The sequence below is a fragment of the Calonectris borealis genome, chromosome 6, assembly GCF_964195595.1.
Source record: "Calonectris borealis chromosome 6, bCalBor7.hap1.2, whole genome shotgun sequence".
Classification (NCBI taxonomy): domain Eukaryota; kingdom Metazoa; phylum Chordata; class Aves; order Procellariiformes; family Procellariidae; genus Calonectris; species Calonectris borealis.
This window is the reverse complement of record NC_134317.1, coordinates 143,204-168,684: the sequence shown is the minus strand read 5'-3', so window position 1 is coordinate 168,684 and position 25,481 is coordinate 143,204. Positions and strand designations below refer to the sequence as shown.

The 25,481-nt window shown below is 37.7% G+C and overlaps 1 protein-coding gene across 31 annotated transcripts in view; it reads right to left on the bottom strand.

Annotated features, from left to right (window-relative positions):
* BAZ2B (bromodomain adjacent to zinc finger domain 2B) overlaps positions 1–25,481 on the bottom strand; it is a 162,485-nt gene that overhangs the window by 77,811 nt on the left and 59,193 nt on the right. For 30 of the 31 annotated variants that reach the window (XR_012674018.1, XR_012674019.1, XM_075152564.1 and 27 more), the window contains one exon: positions 9,387–9,542. Coding sequence is in view for 29 of the 31 variants with exons in the window: in XM_075152564.1 (XP_075008665.1) it covers positions 9,387–9,540 (154 nt within the window). In the remaining 2 variants the exon portion in view is untranslated. Of the gene's footprint in view, positions 1–8,791; positions 8,862–9,386; positions 9,543–25,481 lie in introns of those variants that run through there. The other variant, XM_075152576.1, reaches the window with a different exon arrangement.

The window sequence follows — 25,481 nt, the reverse complement described above, 5'->3', positions numbered from 1 at the left end:
TTGCCAGAAGCACTCTAGCTATGGAGGCTGAAGCTCCAGAAGGCCAGTTTACTGTACTTCTCAGCAGGATTAATTAACCTATGGGATCACTAGCACAGTCATATCACTTGTTACAGCCTAACTGGCTTGAACTTCTCTTTGATGTGTCTTGCTGAACTACACTTACCCTACACATGTTGGAGGGAATCTCATTCATGTATATACGAAGTCTCTCACTGCAAGGAGTGTCCCACCTGAACAATTTGCCCCTTTGCCCTAGCACAGAAATAGCATCATTTGAGTTTTTAGTAAACACGTTTCTTGAAGAGGGGCAGACGATAACCCCCCCTCTACTCTCTAGGCACTCTTTGTTGGTGGTGGGCAGTGGAGAGAACTATATTCCTGCTAGATGACAAATGACAGTACACATAGTGAGTATGTTCCAAGACTTGACTTCCACAGAGTGGCTATAACATGTTTGTTGAACAGATCATTTCTGTAAATTTTACATTGTTCTTCAGACCTCCTGCCAGAAGCACTGAAATTTTTATGTGCAGCAATGAAAACGCCAACAGGTCCAGTCATAGTGCTTATTTAAAACTTTCCAGGGCAGGTACTGATCCAATTCAATACCCTCTTAGCAACCATTTTTTATTGCACGTTCTCATGAAGAAACAAATGCATTATAGAAAACCTGTTCCACCTTCAAGCACTGTCTTCAGTAATGCCACTGTGATAAAACTTACACATTTCAGAATGTAAACAATGAGTACATCCCATCATTATAATGAAAATCAGACTGGGGTGGTTAAAAGTTGATTTTTTTTTTTTTCTTATTAGAAAGCCATTATCCCATTGCCAGACTTTCACCTTAAAAATTAATATATCAAACATTTCATGGCTTCATCCCTCTGCAAAACTGGAATGAATGGACTAACAGAAGATGCAAGGTATTCTTCACCTCTCTTTAAGAAAATCATCAGAACAAGCAACACACATTGAGCAATTCTACCTGTAGAAATGAACTAAACAAAAGGTGATTCAAACCAGCAAAAGAACCACTAGAAATCCTAGAGGAAAGCCTCATTGAGCAACAATTAAGCTCTGTCATGCCACCTTCATATTTCTTATTGGAGGAATGTCTATTGTTTAAACAAAAAAACAAACACACACACACACCAACCAACCCACCCACACCAACCGACCAACAAAACAAACAAACAAAAAAAAACCAAAAACCCAAACAAAAAATAAACAAACAAAAAAAAACCCCACACCACCAGGGAATTAGCTGCACAAAACCGTAAGATGATTGCAAATCTTCACTTTATGAATGTACTGTTAATATCTTTCATCATTTGTTTCATTTTATGTATGCCACAGCATTATTCCAATTTCTTTAGTTTGCTTTCACAGTAAACCTGCTCTGACCAAGTTAACTGAAAAGCTCTAGAAACAACAAATGCTTTAAAATGAAAGTCTCTTTCCTTTCTTCTGATACTATCTGTTCTTTGATAGAGAAGCATCATTCAAACATTCCACTGCTGTTACCTTCATATTTACAGCTTCAACTATGGTGAGAGCATTCATTGTATCATCTATCACTCAGAAATAACTAAGAAAAGGGAGGTTTGGCAATATTCATTTCATCTGAAGTCTAATATCACCACTGTGTAATACGAGACCTTCTACAGTGGGCTTCTCTTTTTGCCGACTCTTGCATGGACGATTTAAAAGGCATAATTTCCCATACAACATATTCCGCGATATCATTATGAGGGCATATACTGCCATACTTCATGCCAGGTCATTCCTTACTCTGTGAGTAAATCTCACCTGATGTCTAACAAGTGATTAAGAGTAGTTCTAAATGAGAGAAATGAGCCAAACGAGGTAAGAGGGACAATGCTTACATGAATTCTGAGACTGTATACATCTTCTATGCTCAACTTGATTTTTTAACTTTGAAAAACATGAAGGAAGAAAAGACAGGCTACGAGTAGCATCTATGTTAAAGCAGAAAGCAGAGCTGGAGGATATTTTTTCCAACAAAAACTCGTCTGAGATGGAAGGGATGTCTGGCATTCTGAAAGCAAGAAAACTTAATTAGAGCATCTTGATAATCTTACACACCAATTAGTTTCTTGTAAGTTGTAAGAATCCCTGAATTTATCTAAACTTTTTTTTTTAACAATTGTTTCTGCTTCTTACATCTACGAGAACTCAGCCAAATTAACAATAACTACATGAGGCAATTAATTGCTAAGGAGTGCCAACAGGTTATCTTTGTTTTAAAGCCCTTCAAACAATTTGGAACTTCCAGCTTAGAGTGGGCAATAAGCTGCACCATTTGCCTACAATCTATCACATTGGTTCTGATAGTTTCTAATTTTCAGGACATACAGTGTGCTTTATTTGTTTAATCAACAGGTACAACTGCCCCAGTTTCAACTGGTGCCCCTGCTTTTAACTTCGGTATGAGTAATGCCATCTGTAAGACTAGGAGGTTGGCTGGCAATATGAAGATAAGACATGATGGGTTGGAGGGAAAAAACAACAGGGCTAGATGAACTGGATTGTAAAAATTATGGGTAAAATGTAAACATAAATAGAGTTGTGCATACCTTAAACAATAAGGAGAGTGAATCTAATGCAGAAAGGAAAAGAAGTGAAAAGGAAAATGAAAAGGGGAAATGACCAGAAAGAAGTAAAAAGAAAGTTTATTTGGGCTGCTACACACCTGGAAGGGCGGGGAATGGCAGCACAGAAGACAGCAGGCTCAGTACAGCAAGTCAGCATGTGTTTATATGTTAGGACAAGGCAAGACTTTACATAACATAGATGAGAGACAAAAAACAAAGGGATGACCAGAAATTTTGTAATGGTGGTAAAGGAAATTTCATAGGACTTCCAAGGCTAAACTTCAACTTTTGAGATAGCCTGAACACAGGGATGCATGAAAAATCAGGGAACTCCAAGCCTGTAAAAGCATACATAACAAGAACAGAATGATTGCTACCAGAGAGAAAAAGCAGGAAAAGACCAATATAAAAAGAACAGAAAGTTCATTTGTGCCATGTTTTAAAATAAAGAGCAGCACACCGAAAAAGACAGCATCACAAAGACCAAGCATTCCCTGTTTTCCAAAAGACTCACTTTACCAGCAAAGGTCTCTGCAAACTGACCACACTTTTGAGGGACTTTGTACACAGAAAACATTGCTTGACCTTGTTTGTTAATTCTATTCCTCCTTCTAGATTTTTTTTAATGCTATTATTGTGTTAGTGTATATAATGGATAATTTAGGAATGATCTCCTGACTGCAGTATCTCATGATGTTAGGTGTGACGAACACAGAGGCATTCACTAGGATTTTTCATTTATTAGCAACTACAAGGAAACATAATGGCAATATAACATACACTGTGCAGGGAAACTCCTCTTATTGATTTCAAATTTCTGGTTCAGGCGCTTTTTTTTTCTCCCCCTCTCTCCTCCATAACAAGAACAGATTTGCATTTAATTTCACTGATGCTAACTATTGCAGGTGATGTGTATACTGAGTATTTCTTTATACTTTCAGCCTGAGTTTAAAAACATTGTATTTCGGTTCTATGTTTGCTGAACTTAGTTCAAATGTCTTTAACGTCAGTTAGTAAATTATCACATAAAAAAGAAACCCAACCCAAATCTCATTTATGTACCTTCTTCCACAACTGATGTCCATACACAACTAGTAATACTAAATGTTAGTTACCATCTGCTACACAGTTCAATTAGGAAACATCACAATACTCTTTTTGTGTTTTTTTCTTAAAAAAAGCACCACTTGCTTCTCTCTCACAGACCATAGTGGTGATTCTTAATGGTGCTGATGAGCAGCAATGCAATGCAATGTTTCATAATACTCTGAAGATAGGTCAAGTTAAAACATCCTTTGAGCTTGTTAAGTTTATCAACTTTTTTCATCACACAAAAAAAGAGTAGGTGAGTTTTATACTATATTACACATTATTATGGCCTTTTAGAAAAATACATTGTGTGCTACCTAAGCCATTATCTAATCTGTCCAGAAAAGAGAAACCATCAATTTTTAAATATGCATTTAGAAACATGGAAGAAATAAAACATAAAGGAAAAATGGAAGCAAAGTCTTGTCACAATAAACTGAACTGTAATGACATTTTTCCTGTTTATTTGATAGACAGTCTGTCTAGCAAGTAATTCTAGTATGTCCTTAATTTTCCTATTTTAGTGTTTGCTCTTCAAGTTACTAACTTACTGTAGACATGCTCTGCATAGCAAAATTTCATATTAAACTGCACTCCTTAACATTCTTTACTTACTTCAAATAGGTTAAATATTTTTGAACACAGCTTTTGAAATTCTACTAACCACTACACAGATAAATGATTGAAAGCATTACTCCAAAGGGCAACACACATTTCAACAATGCTGGTCTCTTAGGAACAAGGAATGATAACTGCAAATGCCTTTGTTAATATTAATGAACTTCACGGTACAATATAAGGTTTTCAAAAGAGCTAAAAAAGAATAAATACTTAAATAATGCCTTAAAATACAAAGCATCAATGCACCAACCAGCAGAATACAAAAATAACATGGTATTTCTAACAACGCTAAGGGCATTCCAACTTACACATCAAATCTAGAGAACTGCTTAAGGTGAGAGAAATTACTGTGTATTTTCCTCCTTTCTGTGTTGTTCTTTAATCATTACAGTACTAGCAAAGTTTGCCTCCTACATGCCTCCCAACACCAGTAAGTCTTCCATACTCCTTGTACGCATGATTCCAAACTATCTGTATGCATGATTTTCATTGTACTGGTAAATGTCCCTCAGTGTAAAAAGCTGGAAAGCACAAAATTTCCAGATGGAAATGGTTTATATATACATAAGTAACAATCACCCACTGTTATCGTTGGTTTAAAAACCAAAAACCCTCATGTGAACAGAGAAACATCAAAAATATATGTTAATTTAAATGAAGAGCAAAGCACTGGCTATCTCATTAAAGCACTTCAAAAAACCCCCAAAAAATTAGCATTTTAATAAACTCTGAATATGCTCTCACAGAAGCAAGTACACAGGTAACAAACATGAATGCAATTGCAAGGACTCCATCTTTAACTTGCCTTCATAAATCATAGGTTAAAAGAAGCTAGTCTTGGACTATTTTTCTAAAAAAAGGAAATTTTCAAAAGGGATTGACAAAACTGCACTCTACTGAGAAAGCTGATGCATAACTTAGGCACAAACACTGCAGATTATTAACTTTGAGGAGCAAGAATACACGGAAGATAACGCAGAGCACTGACCTACTAAGCCATATTTTAAAAAGTATCAATCACATGGCAATTCTCAATGAGGCTTGCTTTAATATAAGAACTACTAGGTGCTTGATGTGGTTTTAAATGAAATTATTTAGGTGGTCAAATACAATGGTTTCCTTTAATCTCTAACACATCCAAAAAGCAATGCACTGAAATTGTTTTTCTTTCAATGTGTCCACTAAGTCCTTTCCTTAGAAGTAAAGGTAAAATTCCATGTCCAATCAGTACTCAAAATTATTCACTCATCTGTGTAGTCCTTATAACAAATAGTAGATGAGACAGAATTTTAAAACATGGAAGTACTTGAGCTACGTCTATCGAAGTACTTTCTTCCCCACCCCCACCCCCTTTTTTCTCCATATTTTTGCTTTTATGTTCTTCAATAACCTTGAAAAATGGAACATCTGGCATGTTATTCTCATAGTCTTGTCCCTGTAAAACAGAGTTTAGCCAGTGCCTGGATCGCACTGCATTGTGCAGTCTGAACACCGAGAAGGAAATCAGCTTCTGGCCTATAAGGTCACCTACAGGTAGTAACGTGAAGCAGGAAGTCTAAATGAGGCTGGTATCATGTTTAAAGAATCATTGATAATAATTAAATTAGAGACTGATTCTTAATGACACGTATATAAGACACTACAATTAAGAGGTACTGACCACCTTAACACTGATTTCCAAAAATTGAGAACTTGCGATGAGATTGTATAGCACTATGGGTGCTCTGTTAGTATCAGAACTGGCAATTGCACTCCACTATTGTTCACATCCTTGTACTTACTCTAAGCATCTGCATCGCTTTAACTATTACCATCACATTCTCCCTCGACATTTGAAATTGTTCTACATATCACAAACTGTAAATCACCACTTTGTTTTTACATATCCATTTCAATGGATAGTCACTTAGCACTCAGAATCCTTAAAATCTCCAGAAGTCAATAAATACCTACAAGCTTCAGATGAAAATTTTGACAAAACCAAGGACTATAAACACTTACCACAAAAGAAATTTGTTTATCCAGTTTTACATTTTAGGCACTATAGCCGATCTTTCTCAACATTTATTTCAGGAGCCACAATGTCATTTTTATATAAAGACTGAGACACAAAAAAAAAGCTGGTGTTAAAAAAAAAAAAAATTTGTTACTATAAATCAGAAAATCAAGTGGAAAATTACAGACTTTTCCAATTTAAACAGTCTTGTGACTTTGTGCATTTATGTCCACAATTTTAAAATTCTTCTGGGTCCCATTGAAGGAGAAATATTGGACTCCAAAAAGACTGAAGATTTTTGCTTTGATAGAAGCAGCTTCTGGCTTGGAAAAGAGGTGGGTTTTCTTTTTTTTTTAATTTTCATTTTATAAAAAGTTAATGAACTTCCTTTTTTTGAAAATTAAAAATAAAGAACCCTTCAGGTCTGATAATATCAAAACCATAAGACTTGATTGTTGAGCTTTGAACAATTTCACACGCTGGTATTACTGCCCCTCAAAGACAGAACACTGAATTATTATATCATTTACTCATGTGAGAAAAGGCTGTTGATTTACATTCTTTCAAAGTTGCTAACATTCTCATGAAGATGAATTTAAACCTCTTTCCAGCGTCAATTTTCTTTTCCAATGCACCTTTTTATTTTCAGGAATGGGTGAATAAGAAGCAAGCAAGTATCTGTTTACTTGATTGGAATGCTTGAATTATTCAGGAACTAGTGCTGTATTAACCACTTGAACTAACAGTATGTAGTATATTCCATAATGGTTTCACACAGGTGCTTTGTCTATTTGACCTGGGAATATGCCAAAATAATTTATTTGTAGTGTAATCTCCCTGGCAAAGCATAAAGACTCCCAGTCCTAACTCAACATGCATCGTGGGGACCTGACAGGGTATGCAATCAAATTATTGTGGAGACTACTTAATAGATTATTGATAGCTGCAAAGAAAATAAATAGATAAATTGGAATAAAAAGAACCTCTCTAATCTAATGCATAGATTAAGATGCCTTTACCTTCTCTTAGTAAGAATAATTGTTCATTCTTAAACAATTATTTTATCAGATGCTGGAGAAATGCATTTTTAAATATGAAGATAATTTAATTATCAGATTGAGATTGACAGATATTATCATCTTTTTTTTTTTTTTTAAGAATCACAGAAGTGAGTAACATCTCAGTTTAGGAACAAGGCTAGGATATTAGTCTATCTTGACTACAGAATATCTTGTAAATTCAAGGAAGTTTTGACTCAATGAAATTTACGTTCCAGCCATAGGTCATTAATGGGAAAACGGTCTTTGGCTGGTTGACAGCGTGAACGTTTCTGTGAAGTTTCTCTACGACAGTGCATACCTTTTCAGAGCGGATGCAAGAGTAACCATAGTGTACTGTGTCAGGTAGAGAAATGGATATACTCATAACTAAAACTGATGGGACAGTACTGATAGCGAACTACATTCCAGCTTGTTTTTAGGAATACAAAGTGTCCTTGAAAAAATATGTATGTTCTTAAAGATCAGATGCAGGCAGGCAAAGGATCTGACCACTAAAAAAATTAAAAGGAAACAACCCATGAACACTGGGAATTACTATCAGTCTTTATAACTATTAGCTATCAAACAGAAATGAAACTTCTTTTTTTTAAATAAAAGTTGAGAATAAAATTTTTAAAACTACTTAAGAAAAGGACTACCTGCATTTTCTAATGAAGAAAGAAACTGACAGTTTAGTATCTTTATTACATTATTAATCTGCTTTAGTCTTACTGTATTTTGATAGCCCAAATATATATCCTATATATACACACAATGTTACAGGAGACATAAAATTACATGCTGTAATATCTACAAAGCAAAGGCAGCAAGGAGAGGTAAATGAGTCACATAAATCCTCAGTTTGGGACTGTACATTTATAGCCATACGTAAATGAACTCTTACTACATTCTGGGAACCACCACAGAGAACCATTTTAAATGGCATGGGCTAATGAACATAGACACAAAAGTCTTTTGGAGTTGAATTTGTAGTGAGGTACTGAAAAATAAAACACATTGTTATTTGTTCTGCATCAGTTTTAGTTAAGAATTTTTCTGGCTGATTTTAGAGTAATTAAAATAAATAGTTGAGACATAATTCTAGGTACGCAGACATTCTGGTTTCTATTTTTCTTCCCAAGGAAGCTGCAAATGAACAAACGCAGGCTGTAGTAGGGCACTCAGAATCTACCAGTTCTACAGTATCAGGGCAGAAGAGTTTTTGTTCGGAGAATACACGCTTGCTCACTCTACTGCAAGAACGAAGTTTGTTCGGAAAGTAGTGGATTACCATGAATTTAAGCTGAAAAACTTCCTGGTTACTGTATATCTTATAAGAATCAGTAGTACTCAGGCTAGCAAAAAGAGTGTATGTGATCTGTTCTCCAAAGTAAAGAAAGAAACAGCAGGGACGAGTTATTTACCATGTCTTGTTCCGTTGATGAAATATGCATCATTCAGTTGAAATCCGAGCTCCATTCACAAAAATAAGATTCTTGCATGGAGAAATCTTCCATGTAAGTTTCTGATTCAAACCAAGATGTTTCACTCTAGTCAAGACTATCTAAGACTACGACATTTCGAAATTCACCTTTTCAATCTCAAGTTCCATTAGAAGAAATTATTCCTCCAGTTATAAAAATACAGTAGGGGTTGGGCTTGAATGCTGAGAACATGATGTATATTAAAGAAGTTGATTATTAGATATTAATCTGAAAGTGGCACAGAGTTTGCTAGATCAATCCTTAATTTGATCCTCGCTTCCAAGGCAGCTTTGCAAACTGAAAATTTCTTTCACATTTGAAATAGGCAATTTTAAATTAATTTCATTCCTTCAATAAGCAAGTACTATGTAAAATATATTCACAGTATATGAATGTCACTTAGCAAAAAAAAAAAAATCCAAACATTTTTCTTCCATGCATCTGTGCAACCTTATTATATTTGATTTGTAATAATAATTACAAGTGTTGACAAACACTAAAATCACATTGCAACATATAATTGAGTAATTTTTACCGCAAGTATTGATTGTGGAACTCAGTGACGCAGCTCCAGTGGAAAGGCCACCTTTCGATACTGCCGAAGCTACAGACAGCGTAGAAGATGCTGGAGTCGAAGCAGCTGCAGTGGAGGAGACTGACGATGACGTTAACCGCTCTCCAGACTCCATATCTATAAGAGAGAAGATAAATGTCTGTCTTCTATGGCAGGAAATTAAATCTCGAGGGGACTACAGGAGCGTCTGTGCCGACGGCGTCGCAGGATCTGCACCCGATTCTTGAGCGGTTCCTACAAGACCTCACATGAGAGGCACATGGCGTGAACAGCACGCAGCCGTCAGGGAATCCAGCGCAACTGCAGCAGCAAGGGAACTGGGTAGCGCTGCCGAGAGCTACGTCACGTTTCAGCCCGAAGGCCACCAGCCTCACCTGGGACCACCACCCACGCCCTCCGCTCAGGAGCTGCATTTCGGCTCAGGCTGGCACCTTCAGCCCTCCCCTGAGTCAGGCCGTAGCTCTGCAGCCTGGCCTGTGCCCAGGCCTCCTGGCTGGACCCCATGTCTCATGTTGTAGCTTCCCTCCGGGCCTGCACCAGCTCCCACCTTCTGCTGCTCCTGACCAGACCAGCGGGTGGACCCTGGGCCTGACAGATTCCTTTATTTTGTGACCCGCAGAGTGTTCAGCCCCTGTGGGACCGTGCCAGGGTCGGGAAAGCACCGCCTGAGCCGTCCTCGACGGCCGGCCTGTCCCTCCTTGCAGAGCAGCCCTGCTCGTGGTGCTCCCTGACACTCCCCAGCTTTACAGAACCTGTGACGCGTGACAAAAAGCCCGTACCTAGTCCCTTAGTTTAGGGAAAGGCCCAGCAATTACGGGGAGATAGTATAAATATAAGATCTCCTGTTAGATGCCAGCTTTTTTTTTTTTCCCCTTGTAAGCTTTTCATATAAAATAAGGCATTTTTATTTGCGCCATGAATTGCCTAAAGCAAAAGTTACCAGACTTATTTCACTTAAAAAGCACGTGTATTTTAAGAAAAACAGCCAGTAAAATTATTATTAAAAATACTACTTGTTGAGAAGCAGTTTCTCAAATACTGAAACACTGCAGCCGAGCAGATGATGTCTAAGCACAGTGGTAGCAGAGCCAGACGACCATCTGACTCCACCTGCCAGAACCGCAGTTGACGGCGAGTCAGGATCAGAGTGTAAATAAGGTGGGGAGGAAATCTTCTCAGAATCCCTTTATTACTACAAAAGCAACGAGACTAAGCACAGCTGGCTCCTACCAGGGGAACTCCCGAGAAACCGGTTCCTGTCCTGGAGTCTCCTTCGGCGACAGAGGCAACGCCCTCTCTCAGACCTGCCCCTGCAAACGTGAGGAGGCCGAGTCCAAGTCAAACAACTGCCATAAAATCTCACTCCCAGGCTTTGTAAAACAGAATGCCAAGTACACAAGAGGGACACGCTTTTCCAAATTCTATTTTAATCGATTTAGAAAACCGATGTGTTAAACAGCACTTCTGACCCAAGGTTGTGTTCAACAGTGACTTCCCAAATACTCATTTTGGAAAGCCAGCGTAAAAGAAAGATGCAGTATCCTTGGTTCCTCTCAGTCAGTAAAAGCAAGTCTTAAAAAGCCAAAGGAAATACTAAAGCAAAAGTCATGCAGAAACACACAAAATATCTGGAAGATACACTGTGCCCATTTTAACTAAATCATTAATTCCTTACACTAATAATTTTTATATGTGGCAATTTCTATGTACCGGATGAAGTCTCTAGACTTTGCTAGCTAGCAGAACAAAAGATACTACTTTCCCAAAGTGAAAATTCTGCTAACAAGGGAGCCATATTATAACATATAGAACTGCCTGTCCTTTACACAAACTGCAAACAACCACTCTGCAAAGAACAGCACCGAAAGACTTCATTGCTTTTAGCCTTTAGAGCCCAATTTATCACACATCATTTTCATGCGTGCAGAAGAAAATCAATTTTTTTCTGCAAATACAGAAAATCAACTACTTACACTGATATGGTACAAAAAAGTATCTACTACTATACCAAATATGAGGGCTATGAACTTTTCTTCAGAACAATAGTAGAAATCACAAGAACTACTTCCTTCAGAGAATTTATCAAGGCAAAATATTATTAAACATTTTAGATTTTTAATTCAGGACTCCTAAATACATACTTTTCTCCAATTAAACATTTTCGATCCACAGTTAAAGAATACCTCATTGATTTTTAGTAATCTGTGAATATAATTCAGCTACGCTGCTACTCAATGGAAGCAGGCCACTGAAAAATACTGTATAATAGAAACCCCTTTCATAAGGGATCTGTATCTACAGATTTAAGTCTGTAGCATTTGCAAACACATGCATTACTTCACACTACAAAAAATTTACTATCTTTAGTATATAGAGAGAGATCAATAAATAGACATAAATGAATATAACAAAGTACATTTTTTTAGACACTATGAATGACTGAACTTAGCTGAGGCCAACAGGCAGTCCTTATATGAAAACCTACAGTTTTGTTGTATTTTGGTATTCATTGTTTTAAGATGGCCACAGTGAATTTACTGTATATACGGATGGCATAAGGGAAATTAGAAATGCATCATAATGGTATTATTACAGTAATAACTTGTAGAAGGGAAGATGTTTCCAAGCTTTAATGCACTGCATTCAAAACTCAGGATCGAAACTTTGTAATTTACTTATGTTTCCTGACAAAAACATCCAGAACTCTCCAATTTCTGAAAAAAATTCCTGTCATGTTGTGTGTAATAATACAGCATTAAAATAAGTCTTTACCATCTAATGTATTTTATAAATAAGCACAGTTAAGAACCACCTATAAGCAACCCACATTTGTGCCATAAATGGGAATATATCCTTGGTAAATCAATATCAATACTTTTTTTAATACAGAAATGTAAATTTAGCTATACTTGCAAGCTTTTAACCAACGTAAGCCGTCTGTTTGAATTGGTAATACAGCATTAAATAAGAACGGGAAGAATAGTAATAAACTGCCCTTTTAAGGCTCCCCTCCTTCCTCTCCCCCTCCCCACTCTTTTTGTTTCAGTTTGCAGGCTTTTGGGGGGTGTTTGGGGGAGGCTGCATTTTCAACCTTTAATTCAGCTGCTTGTTTAAAGTCATTAATAGAAAACTGGAATATTGGTATTTCTGAATGATTTTGAACTGAAGAAATTATATTCTTTTCCTAGAGACACACATACTTTTGCTTTCAAACTAAGTCAACCCTTAATTATGTTTAGTTAGTTTATTACTCTAACCACAGCAGATGGCTGACTCCAAAAGAGATAATCCCCGAAACAGTCATTAGTCAGGATCAGCAATAATTACACAGTAGACCTAATGCGTTTTGTGACTAAAAAAGCCCATACCAGTTACAGCAGATCCATATTCTTTTTAACCTCAAGTATAAAGTAGACATTTGTTCCATGTTAGTGTATTTTGTCAGTCAATACTTATGATGAACTTTCACAATTGCTTTTTAAACTCTCATATTTGTAAAAGAGAAATTGAATAAAACGGGAGGGAGGGAGAGGAAGACATTTTTTTATTTTCCAGGTGTAGTGATTTGTGACAGTTCCTCTCAATACTTTGCCCAAAATGCCAGTTATTTTCCCAGAATTTTCCATAGTGAATAATAATCATGAATGCAACTGAACCCAATGAAAACAGAAAGCAATCTCTCATTAAAAAGGAACAAAGAAGGGAAGTATGTGCAGCTTTACACAAGGAAAATGTCTTTTCTGAAAGAAAAACCAAAGGAAAAAAACTACTAATGTTTGATAAAAATAAAAACACTAAAAATAGGTAGAGGTTTACTAAACCTCTGAGCAACCTGATCTAGTTGAAGATGTCCCTGCCCACAGCAGGGGGATTGGACTAGATGACCTTTAAAGGTCCCTTCCAATCCAAACTATTCTATGATTCTATAAAGGAAACAACAATCAAACCATTTTCACATTCAACAAGGTGAAATTTCTTTAAACTAAATTACCTACCAATTCCATGCTCAAAACCTTTGCTGAAATGTATACTAACATAGAAAAAAAAATATTCTTACTCTTAAACAGGTATTAAACAAGTAACTCCCTTCACGGGATATTACCATGGATATAATAGTACCCTGTCAATGTTGGGATGAATGAATACTATAAAGAGGGTCTTGAAAAAATCTAAACAGTAGACTTACTGACCTCCAACTCCCAGTTTAACCTCTACACTTCCGTGTATTGCTTCGTTATTTCAATGATTACCTCTAACACAGTGAAAAAGAAGTTGAAAGTGCAGGGGTAAAAACGTACTTCAGTCTTCTTCAATGACCAAGTGGAATTTGTAACAACTATTTGACAGCCAACTGGAGAAGAGTCCCACAGCATTTGGTGTTCTCTTGCCTTACAGCAAGGTATTTAATCACATTGTGTCATAATATTGCCAGTCCATGACTATTTCTTGAGTCAATATGAGCGCTCTAATGCTGAAGATCTTACAGCTGCTGAAGGGAAGCACATCAGAGTCTCTCAGAACAGACAGTCCCGCACAGCAGAGTTCATCACAAATCTGAAATGCAGTTTCATTTTATGAAGTAAAATTTAACATCTAACTCTTCTCCGTGAAAGTGGGGCAGAGCCCAAAAAGGTCAGCGCACAGAAGGTAAATGAGGAGCACGGGTGCTGGCCGGGGGCGGGGACGAGTGACCAATGGGTTCCGCACCGCGATGTCACAAATGCCACAGAACCAAGGAGGAGTGGGTGTAAAAGCGGTGGTGTGCCAAAAGATACACAAAACAAACAAGTACCCTGACCAAAACCTCACCGAGGAGGAAGTGAAGCGCCCGCAGGAAGGGGTGCGGTTCACTACAGACAAGCTATGGACATAGGAGGCTCCCAGCGATGCTCCCTGCTCTAGTGACAAGGTCTGGTCATAGACATATAGACATAGACACCGGTCTACTACTGCTACAACGTTTTGTACCATTTGTACATTTGTACATTTTATTCCATTTGTACCACAAGAAGTGAATGGCCACACCAGGTACCCATCAGGCAACACAGCACTCCAGGAAGCCACTTAATGTTGAAGTGACCCAAGTCTACTTAAAACAAACATTTCAAACCCAGAATATTAACACTCAGAGTCTGGTTTAAATTAATAAATAAATAAATAAAGACAAATCTATCTGTCTTATCTGTTATTCTGTATGAGGTTATCAACTTTATACATGTATGTTTAGCAGTCACCACTTTCATTTCGAATAAGCACCCCTTCACCTTCTGTTATTTTCACTTTTACACCGGGTTAGGACAGGAAAAGCTGACACCACCACCCTCAAAACACAAAAAAAGATTAGTAGAAAGAGCTTCTTACACAGATGTAAACACTTTCAATCAGGAATGCTCACCCTACATAAGCAGCCTGCTAGTAAAATTAATCTGCACAAGCCACTCCTTGCAGCGCAGCAAATTTCAATCAGGTGACAAGAAAAGGACCCCATCATATAATTTACTTTTGCCAATGGAAAAGCTGTGCAATTCATCCAGCTCAAGAAGATGAGCACTCATGCTTTAGACAGCAGGATGATAATGGTACAGTGCAATTCTGTGGACACAACATTAAGGCTCATGGAGACATAGCTCATGGAGTGGAGATGATGGCACTACGTGTCTGTATGCCAACACTTCTAAGCAGATTCTAAACAGCAAGTAAGTATTGGCACTACCTAAAATTGATGCAGAGCCTGGACTCTGTCACGACTGCAGAGGCTGAAATAATAGTATCTGAAGAACATTTAAATGCAAGGATTCTCTGGCATCCCCTTGGTAAGTGCCCAAAAGAGGCAATTCCACCAGGTTCTGTCATCAAATGGAAACAAATGTTTCATCATTTCAGAACTGACATTTCACAAACCTTTCTGTTCCAAGAAAAAGAAAGTTATTCACTGCAATATTTTGTACTGACTTGGGATGAATATCAGTTTTTAAGGATTATATTTTTGTGCATTACAGTTCAACTTAAACAGATTAAAAACATGTTTCCAGTTTCTGTGTAAAAAGTCAATCTTTCATTCCCCACGTAACTTTTTTTCATATCATGATTATGAGACACTGATAATTGGTTCATCTACTACTACATCTTCTACAGAAGCAAGTAATAGTATAAAAAGCTATCAGTCTTAAGTTTGTGAGGGCACTGAGCAAACTGTATCTATAACTACCTCTATAATTTTTAAAACCATAAAGTATTATTCAATCTTTGCATGCTAATATTCAATACAACATTTTTTAAATACATAGCAAAAATTCTTTCTTAGGGTAGCTCTGAAATAGCTAACAGGAACCTACATTAGAAATCCTACGCCAATAGTAGTTTGAAAATCAGTAAGTGTTGAAGGAGCACAGAAAATAAATTACAAGTGAGTGATTTCACTAGCATGCTTTTTACAGAAATTACTATTTGGTTCTATCAAACAAAAACTCCGTTTCTAAGGATAGCTAAGGAATATTAAGATGAAGAAGTATAAAGACTATTTATAGTATTTCAGGTATTCGAAAGCCCATTTTTAATTGCTTTTTGTTGTATGTATTCAAAAATAAGGTGTTAAACATTCTATTTCCTCTAATTTTGAGCTACACAATAGATTTGTGCCCAATTTATCCAGTCATTTGATAATCAGGTAATTTTTAACACCGAGCTAAAAAGACAATGCATTGCTTCTTTGTTGGCAATATATTGTCAATATGCCTGTTTCACTGCAGCTTACGATCAAGAAAACTCTGAATTAAATCCATAAATATATGTGTAAGTAGGCTTCCTATAGGAAATCTCAAGAAAGTAACTCAGATGGGGGGGAGAGCAGGGGGCTCTCCTTGACATCGTAGCACAATTTATGTTTAAGGACTCAAAAGAATTACATTTTGCTCTACAGTCTTACAAACCTACTTGTGTGCTAGGGCTCCCAGTACTATGAACATCAGGCCCCCAGTTTCCAAACACTGTTAAGAGGAACAGGACTAGTCAGTAATATGTCATCTGGCCACCACCTAGTCTAGCATTCTGTGACTGAGAGTAAGCACCATCACCTACTTTTGTGGTTATCTGTATCCTGTTCTCCTGTTCGCCTCTCCAAGCCGAACAACTGGACTTTTTCAGGTTCTTTTCCTGAGAATCACTTGGTTATCTTCCCCGCTCATATCTAAAACTTTATGTTATACCTGAAACAAGTATTCCTGCATGTAATTACCCAGTTTATTTTTTATAATTATTATTATTTATAATTATTAATTATAATTACCCATATTATTTTGCTTACCAGTTATTATGCATCCAAATTTTTTACTTGCTGATGTCTGTCAAGCTAATCTTTTCATTCAACTATGCACTACTTATGCACAAAATACCTAGATATTTCACAGAGGTGAAGAAATGCATTTAGAACTCATGAAAGTATGAATGCACATTCATATTACTACCTTTTTCCTCCCCTACCAAGAAGGGACAACCAAGAATAGTGCCACTTTAGAAATTAAGGTACCAGAATGAGCAGTGAAGTCCGGCAGCAGTCTCTTTCAACACACTTCTCGAGCAGGTCTTTAAATCAGCAAAACTGGAGTGCCGAAATAATACCACTGACACAAAGAATTGCTTTGACTGGACCTTAACAGGAAGGAAGAGGAAAGGAGTGTCTGAACACTGCTGTGGCAGACAAATCCATTAAAATCAGGAGTGTGAAATAAAATCTGTTACTTTTTATTTATCTGTCTCAAATTCTCACCATCATTGCTTTGAAGACATCAGACATTCTAATAGTAGAAGACAGATATCCTATACTGGCAACTCCAGGTGAGAAAGTTCCCGGGCCTCACATGACGAAACACTTGGGACTTGCCACTGAGACCTGCATCGATTGGTCTTTTCGTACTTTAACTGCGTAAACAGCTAACCGAACTCCTCTGTCACTGTCTTCCCTCCAACTTCAAGTATCCAGTAAAATCATGGTCCAGTAAGAATAAAGAATGAAGGGAAGAACATTGCCTTGCGGCAAATGCCTTGTCTGGTTTCATTAACACCAACAGAGGCTGCTGAGGCGTTCACTTCCCACAGGATACGGCAGGCCAGCTGTGAAAAAACAGCTCAGTTGTCCGAATGACAAAAGCACCAAAAGCTTTTTCCCCAGCAAAGCAAGCCAGTTTAACAGGGTCATACACTAGATTAAGATGTGTACTTTTTACTGAATTAATGCTTTTTGAAGGTCACTGTGATCCAGCCAATTTTCTAATCTGCCTGAAATCTCTGGATCATTCAGGTGCTAGAAAGCTCTACATACACAAAGAACCGGATTTGGCTTTTCCAGCTTCTCTCTGTAGGCACACCATCTAGAACCACTTGGACGTGGTGGAATTACAGGTGCTGTAACGATGATCTGTGTGTAAAGGACAGAAGCAACTGAAAACAGAAAAAGTTCCAGAAAGAGTCATTTCACTGAAGTGCCTGCGACACTAACATGTCCTGAAATTGCCTTCGTCTCAATAATTACACATCTAAATAGATGCCTAACAAAAAAGTTTATCTTCCCTCTACATCCCAATTTTTCCTCTGAGATAGATGTTTTCTCTTCAGTGAAGAAAGTCTGAACACACTTTATTCTGTGAGAACCAGATGAGAAATGCTCTTTCTACCCAAGTCCCTATTCATTAAGTTAAATGAGAATCAGTATCATACTTTTAAGTGACTTAGTCATTCATGGGATAATTCTTACAAGTATTTTCAAGACTGATGACACAGGAGTGTCCTGCAGTCAACATTTTTTAGCTTGGCAAGTACCACCCTTGAGAACGGTAAGAGGGAAAGAGCATAATTAACTTCTAACTATTACCACGTAACAGTAGCTCACATACCAGGGTTTTAGGACAGCACGTTCTAATCTTTTTAATGTTAATATAATGTTAATACATGCCACTTGGTAACATATCTACCTCCTGATTTTGGTCTTCTTATCTTTCTCTACAAGGAAGGAAGAAAAAGAGAAAAAAACAGTTTGAAAAATGAAAATTGTATTTCAGTTGAGCATAAAGAAGAATTTCTTACCCAGTTACATATTGTAAGGAACAGTGAAAGGAACACTAATTACAAAACAATCTCTTTTAAAATGAAATTGAAAACAGGTGAAAGAATCACATACATAACAGCACTCCATAAACCATATTACAGACTTCTGACCTTGCCTACGACAGTGCAGCAAACGAGGCAGCCGACAGAGGCAGCGCAATTGTTGCAGCAGTTAACCAGGTTGCTTCCTCTAGGAATTTTGGGGGGAAATTTCTTCAGGAGTCACCTTTTAGGAACTTCTGGCGGCCTGCTGCTCACAGTGATGGCTGGCACGAGGAGCCTTTTGCTTCTGTCAGCTGTAACTGCCGGTGTCTGCTGGCCGTTTTCTGAATGGGAGTGCCTGTACCTGTTGCCCGCAGCCGAGGGAGCGCCAGCCACCTATTCGGCCGGAGCTGGAGACGCAGCCAGGGAAAAGGCAGGGCGCAGCACAGCTCACAGGGGAGCAAGCAAAGCGGCCCCGGAGCCCTGCGGACGACTGCGCGAGGACTGCCGTCCTGCGCCGCAGGGCGGGAGCAACTGTCCCTAGCGCAGGAGAGAGCGCGAACCATGAAAATCTCTCCTGGATTTGCTCGACTCTGTACCAATATGTTCGATTTATCAAGATGAAGCAAACCTGAATAAGCAATGATAGTTTCTTGCACTGTCTTATAAAGAGTTGGGAAAGATTACTAGTAGCTATTTTGTATCTGACTTTTCAAGATAAACAGCTTGCAAAAAAGGAAGAAATAAGATTCCAACATTTTGTTCTGTTTTATTTCATCTGACAACATTCATGCAGTAAATAGCAGCTGTCCAAAGACCGGGACATTAAAGCAACCGCTCTTCTTTCAGTGAAGCGCTTTTAATTAAACCTGATTATCTTAGCAGAATAAGCTATTCAAAAAAAAAAAACAACACCGAATTGACTCACAGAAGTCTTTACATTTAATTCTAAATGTTATTGACACTTGACTGAAATGTGTTTTATATGTAAATGCAAGTAGCAACTAGTATTTAAGGTAGCTAGCTACCATAAGTGATCTACTGAGCTGAACTAGTGTTCTTTCATTTTTTAATTCTTATTTTGGTCTCAATGTGTTTATAAAGTTGTGTGCATGGTATACAACAGTCTATTACCTAATGGTCTATTATCTAAACAAAAAGTTTAAATTAATGCCCAATGAAAATATCCAGATTTTGCATTGTTATGCTCAACTGAATGGAGTTCAAATAACAGGTATCTTAAATGCACCTTCAAGAAAGTAAGTTTAGATTTCTTGTAATGAGTTCTGAAAGCCTACTGTCAAATGATTACACTGGGATTTTACATTTATACTTCACAGATGTAATTAGTATTGTATAAAATGTTTTCCCTTGCCAGCTCTACGACTGAAAAAAAAATGGCACCAAGAAAAAAACTTTGCCTTTTAGACTAACACTTCAAAAGAGGGGGGTGGTGCCAGGGGATGGGGGTGGGAAACGGGGGAGAAACGGCCAGTACATTCTCAAATATATTATTTTCATTAAACATGAATGAGTCAAGTTTGAAACAAAAAATACTGTCTCTTCTAGTATTTTCAGAAGTCCTAGAATTGTAAGAAACTTCCAGCTCAACTATATTTAAATAAATTCTCCTAACAACTGCCTATTAGCGCCAAATCAACATGATAAAAGACAAGCAATCTATGCAGACTGTTTTCTAAATCAACTTAATGGTTATACTCTGAAATCAACTGTTTATGTATGTAGCTCTCAACATAACTTTCTTTAGTATTATGTAATGGCATTTATTATTAGGGTCAACAAACAGCATAAAGCAGGGTTGCTTAGCAGCTGTGTATTCTTGACCATTGCATGATTCATCTACAATTTTCTAACCCATTTCTGTATTCTGAATGAGCACTGTATTTTATGAAAACAGCACGTCTCAAATAAAACATTATATTAACTGAATAGATATTCAGTGTTCAAAATATCTGTTAAAACTCACTTCACATTAAGGAAAATCCCTAAAATATACAACCATTTCTTCTGTCAAAGTATGCATTTACTTTAAATAAATTCTGCTTAATAGCTCAAGAAATCTCTTCTTTTCAATCTCGGAATCCGTTTCTTCATCTCCTACCAATATACATATAACTGCATTTGCACAAGATAGTAACTTCAAGCATTTTACATCTATTGGAACTGTCTCGGAGCAGATACAGAACTAAAGGGGAAATACAACACAAAAGAGAAATACACACTGTGGCCAAGAAGTTTGAAACTGGGACAGCTGAAGTCAATGCCTTTTTTTTGTGCTTTTCAAGAACCTGACTTTCAATCTGTCAGAAGCAGAGTTTCTGCTTTTCTGCTGACTTTTTGTCACTCAAAAACTTAGTTCCAGTTGTATTGTACACCTCTTCCCATGGTTCAAAAGCCACACTCCATCTCCTCAAGCTCAAAATCTAGGCTTAGCTCCAATTACAGGCACCAACAGAGCTTGGAAAAACTTACAGCGAAAGTGCCCTGCTGAACCTTTGATGGCAAAAGCTGCCACAGGTTTGTCTGGGAATTGTTAAAATTCAAGAGTGTTAAATTTCATGCTTGTGCCAAACACGCTGGTTAGTATTTCCATAACTGAACGTTGCCTATCTTTGCCAAAGAAAGACAGAAGGCACTAAAACAAAGGCTAATTTTGTGAAACCAAATGTATCTGCTGTAACATACATTCACAAAAACTCTCCAAAAAACTCACTATAAACAACATATTTTGCCCACCTGGTATTATTTTATTTCATGTTGGGGAAAAAAGCGCGTAAAAAAATGAGTGGGCAGAGAAAATGTCAATCCAAACAGCAGAACTTTAAAAGCATAAGTTAAGGGAAAGATAATTTTAGGAAGAAATAACTACAAACCCAGATACCTATTTGTGTGTATGAACTCCACATGAGTCAAAATAACCAACTCAGAACTAGTTCATGGGCACTCCCCTTGTAAATCTTTCAAAGAATAAAGATACAGAGAAAAGGATTCCTTTGCCCTGCAGTCCTAAACTTACAGACTACCATAATACCTTTTGTAGTCCAATGAGTAAGGAGCGGCAATGACGTTAATCAAACTTCTTCATAATAAATGGTCTAAAGTCTGCATTAGCTGCTACTTTTTTTTTTTTTGAAAGATTTTTCATCCTAACAATTTAAGATACTATTTTACTCCTTTAAAAATTGTTAAAACTAAAACAACCAGCACACTCTGATGAGAAATGAGTTCTTGGATACCAAGTCAGAGTTCCAGAAAAGCATTCAGGAGAAACAAACCTTTTGAATGTATACCCAGGCTTTGCATTGGGTCCCGATTTTGTTTTAGAATAGTGCCAAACTTCAGACTCGTTATTCTAACTTTAATAGTTTTACATTTTAACAAAAAGAGAAAAAGCCAAACATCTAAATTATACATTCAGTTCTCCAATGCCAGCAAAGACTAGTTTTAGCCCATATGATAGCAAAGAAGTCTATCAGCCTCTCATGTCATTAACTGAGTTTTGGCACCTTGACTAAAAAACTTCTCATTGAGGAATGCTAGTTCCTCAGTTTTGAACTCTTAAAGCACCTTGTGGTGTCATCTAGCAGGAATGCAATGGTTCCAACTAATAGTCTGAGGCAGCAAGGCTGAGACACGGATAAATGGTTTCCACATTTCCAAGTTGCTCCACTCATGTAGTTCTTTGGAAACACAGAACCAGTTCTAGAAGGAAGTATTCCGTGCTATACTAGCCATCAATTTAAGTCAGCTTCATCATTGGCATCCACCTTCATTTCCCAAATATCTTAGATTATTTGTTCACTGTTGCTTCCAGTTTTAAGGCATTGTGATCTTTAAAAAAAACAGAGATGTTTAAGCAAAACAAAAACAAATAAAACAAAACAAAAAAACACCACCAAAAAGGAGTCCACTGAAGTTTACCTAAACAGAGTAACTAGAAGGAATAATAATGGGGTTCTTAAGATACAAACAAGTAAAACCAAGCCACAACAGAAGCCACAGCAGCTACTACCATGGCAGACGACTATCCTTGCTGACTCCATTCACAATATTATTCTTACAAACCAAGCAGATGCAAATCTGACACCTCAATGTTATTTACGTACTTGAAGGAAGTGGTTAGACATAAAAAAATTGGCAGATTGCATTTTTATTTCCACACACTGGAGAGAAAGAAGATAATAAACCATCCATATTTCCATCTATAAAAACAAAAGTCCATGTCAGAACACGTATCTAGATTTCAGGCTTCTAACAAAGCCACATGCTAAACATTACATTTTCCTACATTATTAAAGAATACTAGTTAAAATACAGGAGTCCATTTTAGCTGTATCAGGTATTGTTTTCTTGGCAAAGCTTGGTAATCATTGAACGATTAACAATGATACACAGTATCCCCATAAACCATTCTTTCCGAATTCAAAGGCACTCTGCAAAGGCAAGCTGGTACATCGCAGTCGTATTTGAGTAACAGATAAAACTGTAGCTCTTTTGCGGGGTGGGAGAGAAGGAAGCCTCAGCAGCCCGAACGCCTGCCACGCAGCGTCCACCTCAAGAGGGTGGCAACAAGCAGCACACAGCGATGGCCCACGGCTGCACCCTGGACTAGGATCTGCCCTGCTCGGTGCAGCAAGAGCAGCCGACTGCGGCTGCCACTCCACACTTCCCTCTCCCCGTGGGACACAGAACTGACGTGAACTGAGAGGCAGCCCATGAACCGGCACCTCCAGCAGCACCCATCAGGGCCGTCCCTCCTGTTCTACAGGAATCCAGCTTTGTCAAGTAAGCCAAGCTGAAGCTTTGAGCCAACAAGTTCAGCTGTGAGGCACCGAGCTTTGAGTTTAAGAGCCTCTACAGAGACGGAGTATGCAAAAAGATTAAAAATAGCAAGGGAAATGGTTTTAAAACACCAGGATTGTGGGACGCTGGAAAAAACTGACCAGGGGTACAAGAAACCAGCTAGACAGTGAGGGGGTGCAAGCCTGCTGGAAGACAATACGCATGTTTTGCTGGCATCCAGATTAGGACATTTCATAGAATCATAGAATCATTAAGGCTGGAAAAGACCTCTAAGATCATCGTGTCCAACCGTCAACCCAACACCACCATGCCCACTACACCATGTCCCTAAGCGCCTCATCTACACATCTTTTAAATACCTCCAGGGATGGTGACTCCACCGCTTCCCTGGGCAGCCTGGTCCAAGGCCTGACCGCTCTTTCAGTGAAGAAATTTCTCCTCATGTCCAATCTAAACCTCCCCGGCGCAACTTGAGGCCATTTCCTCTCGTCCTGTCGCTGTTACTTGGGAGAAGAGACCGACCCCCACCTTGCTACAGCCTCCTTTCAGGTAGTTGTAGAGCGCGATGAGGTCTCCCCTCAGCCTCCTCTTCTCCAGGCTGAACCACCCCAGTTCCCTCAGCCGCTCCCCATCAGACTTGTGCTCCAGGCCCTTCACCAGCTTCGTTGCCCTTCTCTTAGACATTTCTTAGACATTGTCAATATTAAGCATTATTGTAACTTATTTAGAGCATGAAATTATATAAAATTTTATCTAGTAACAGGAGCAATTCAGTATTTCATTAAAAAAAGTAATGGAATCTTGTTTTGTAAGAGGGATTAGTATAGAAGAGTACTGCAGGTCCCAGGTCTTTCAAATTAAATAGCCAATGTTAAGGGGCTTGTAAGGGAGACAGTGTGCGTAAGAAACCTAAGGCTCTCCTGTGAAACCTTTATTTTGCAGTTAATGCTCTCAACATGGAGAAAGCATAGTTTCATAGAGAATGTTGACTGGTACTCATTCCTCAGTAATCCTCAGAATACATGGGTAAGTATTTTGGGGAAAAAAACACTGCAAACAACCGTTTCCAAATACCAGGTCTTCACCACCACTTGAGAAGAGGAGCCCTTTAACAAATTAATGTAGGCTGATGCAGGTTTCTTCCCCATGGCATTTTTCCTTCCTTGTTCTCCACAAAATAGACCTGTATCTACACGCTCTAGCCACTCTATTGTCCGCACCCTTTTCTCTATATATAACAACCCATGTGAACTAACAGGTCAAGCATCTCCAGAAACCTTTTTCTACCACAAGCTGGAAGAACACAGTCTCTGTTCCTCCCCTACTTATTTTTCTCATAGTGTGAATAAACATAGATTTCTTGTATAAGTTGTCTACTTCACAAGTTCTTTAATAATGGCTTTTTAATTTGAAAATATCTATTCTTTTAACTACATATTATGAAAATACCTATTTCTTTTTGCTTGAATCATCATTTTTCTCCAGATTTCATTTTCGGTTCCAGTATCTGTCAGAGTGGATACCTCCTGTTACTAAATGAAACTGTACGTAATTTTATTTCCATAGTAAGATACGATAATAGAAAAAGTGGATATTTTGAGGAGCAACAATGATTTTGGTCAGAAATTCACTACAGGTTTTTTTTCATACTCTAGCTAGCTTACAAAAAAAAAAAAAAAGAAAGAAAGAAAAATACAAGTAGTCTTTGGTACCAAGAGCACAATATTATTTTAATATGAATTTATATTGGAACTGCAAAATTTGACTTAGCACCTTTCTAAACTTTCACAAAATTACCAAGAACATGCATGGTATAGAAATTCAGTAACGTTCATCATTGAACGTACAACACTATTACAAATTCTATGCCATTTATACTAGCGTAAGATAAGACCAACCTTAAAAAAATCACTGTAGATCCATTTAACAGAGTAGAGTAAGACAAAAAATGCACTGCAACCATTGTTTTACAATATGAAATCTGTTAGGCTGATACTCTGGAGCAAAATAAAACTGGACCTGTGCACTGAGTGATAGCTGTCACACTCACCTACTCCTCATCAGCAAGAGCCGAGAAATTACTTGAGGGAAAAATAATGCATCAGCTATAATAAATATAGAAACAGCACAACATTTCCTATACATATAAGA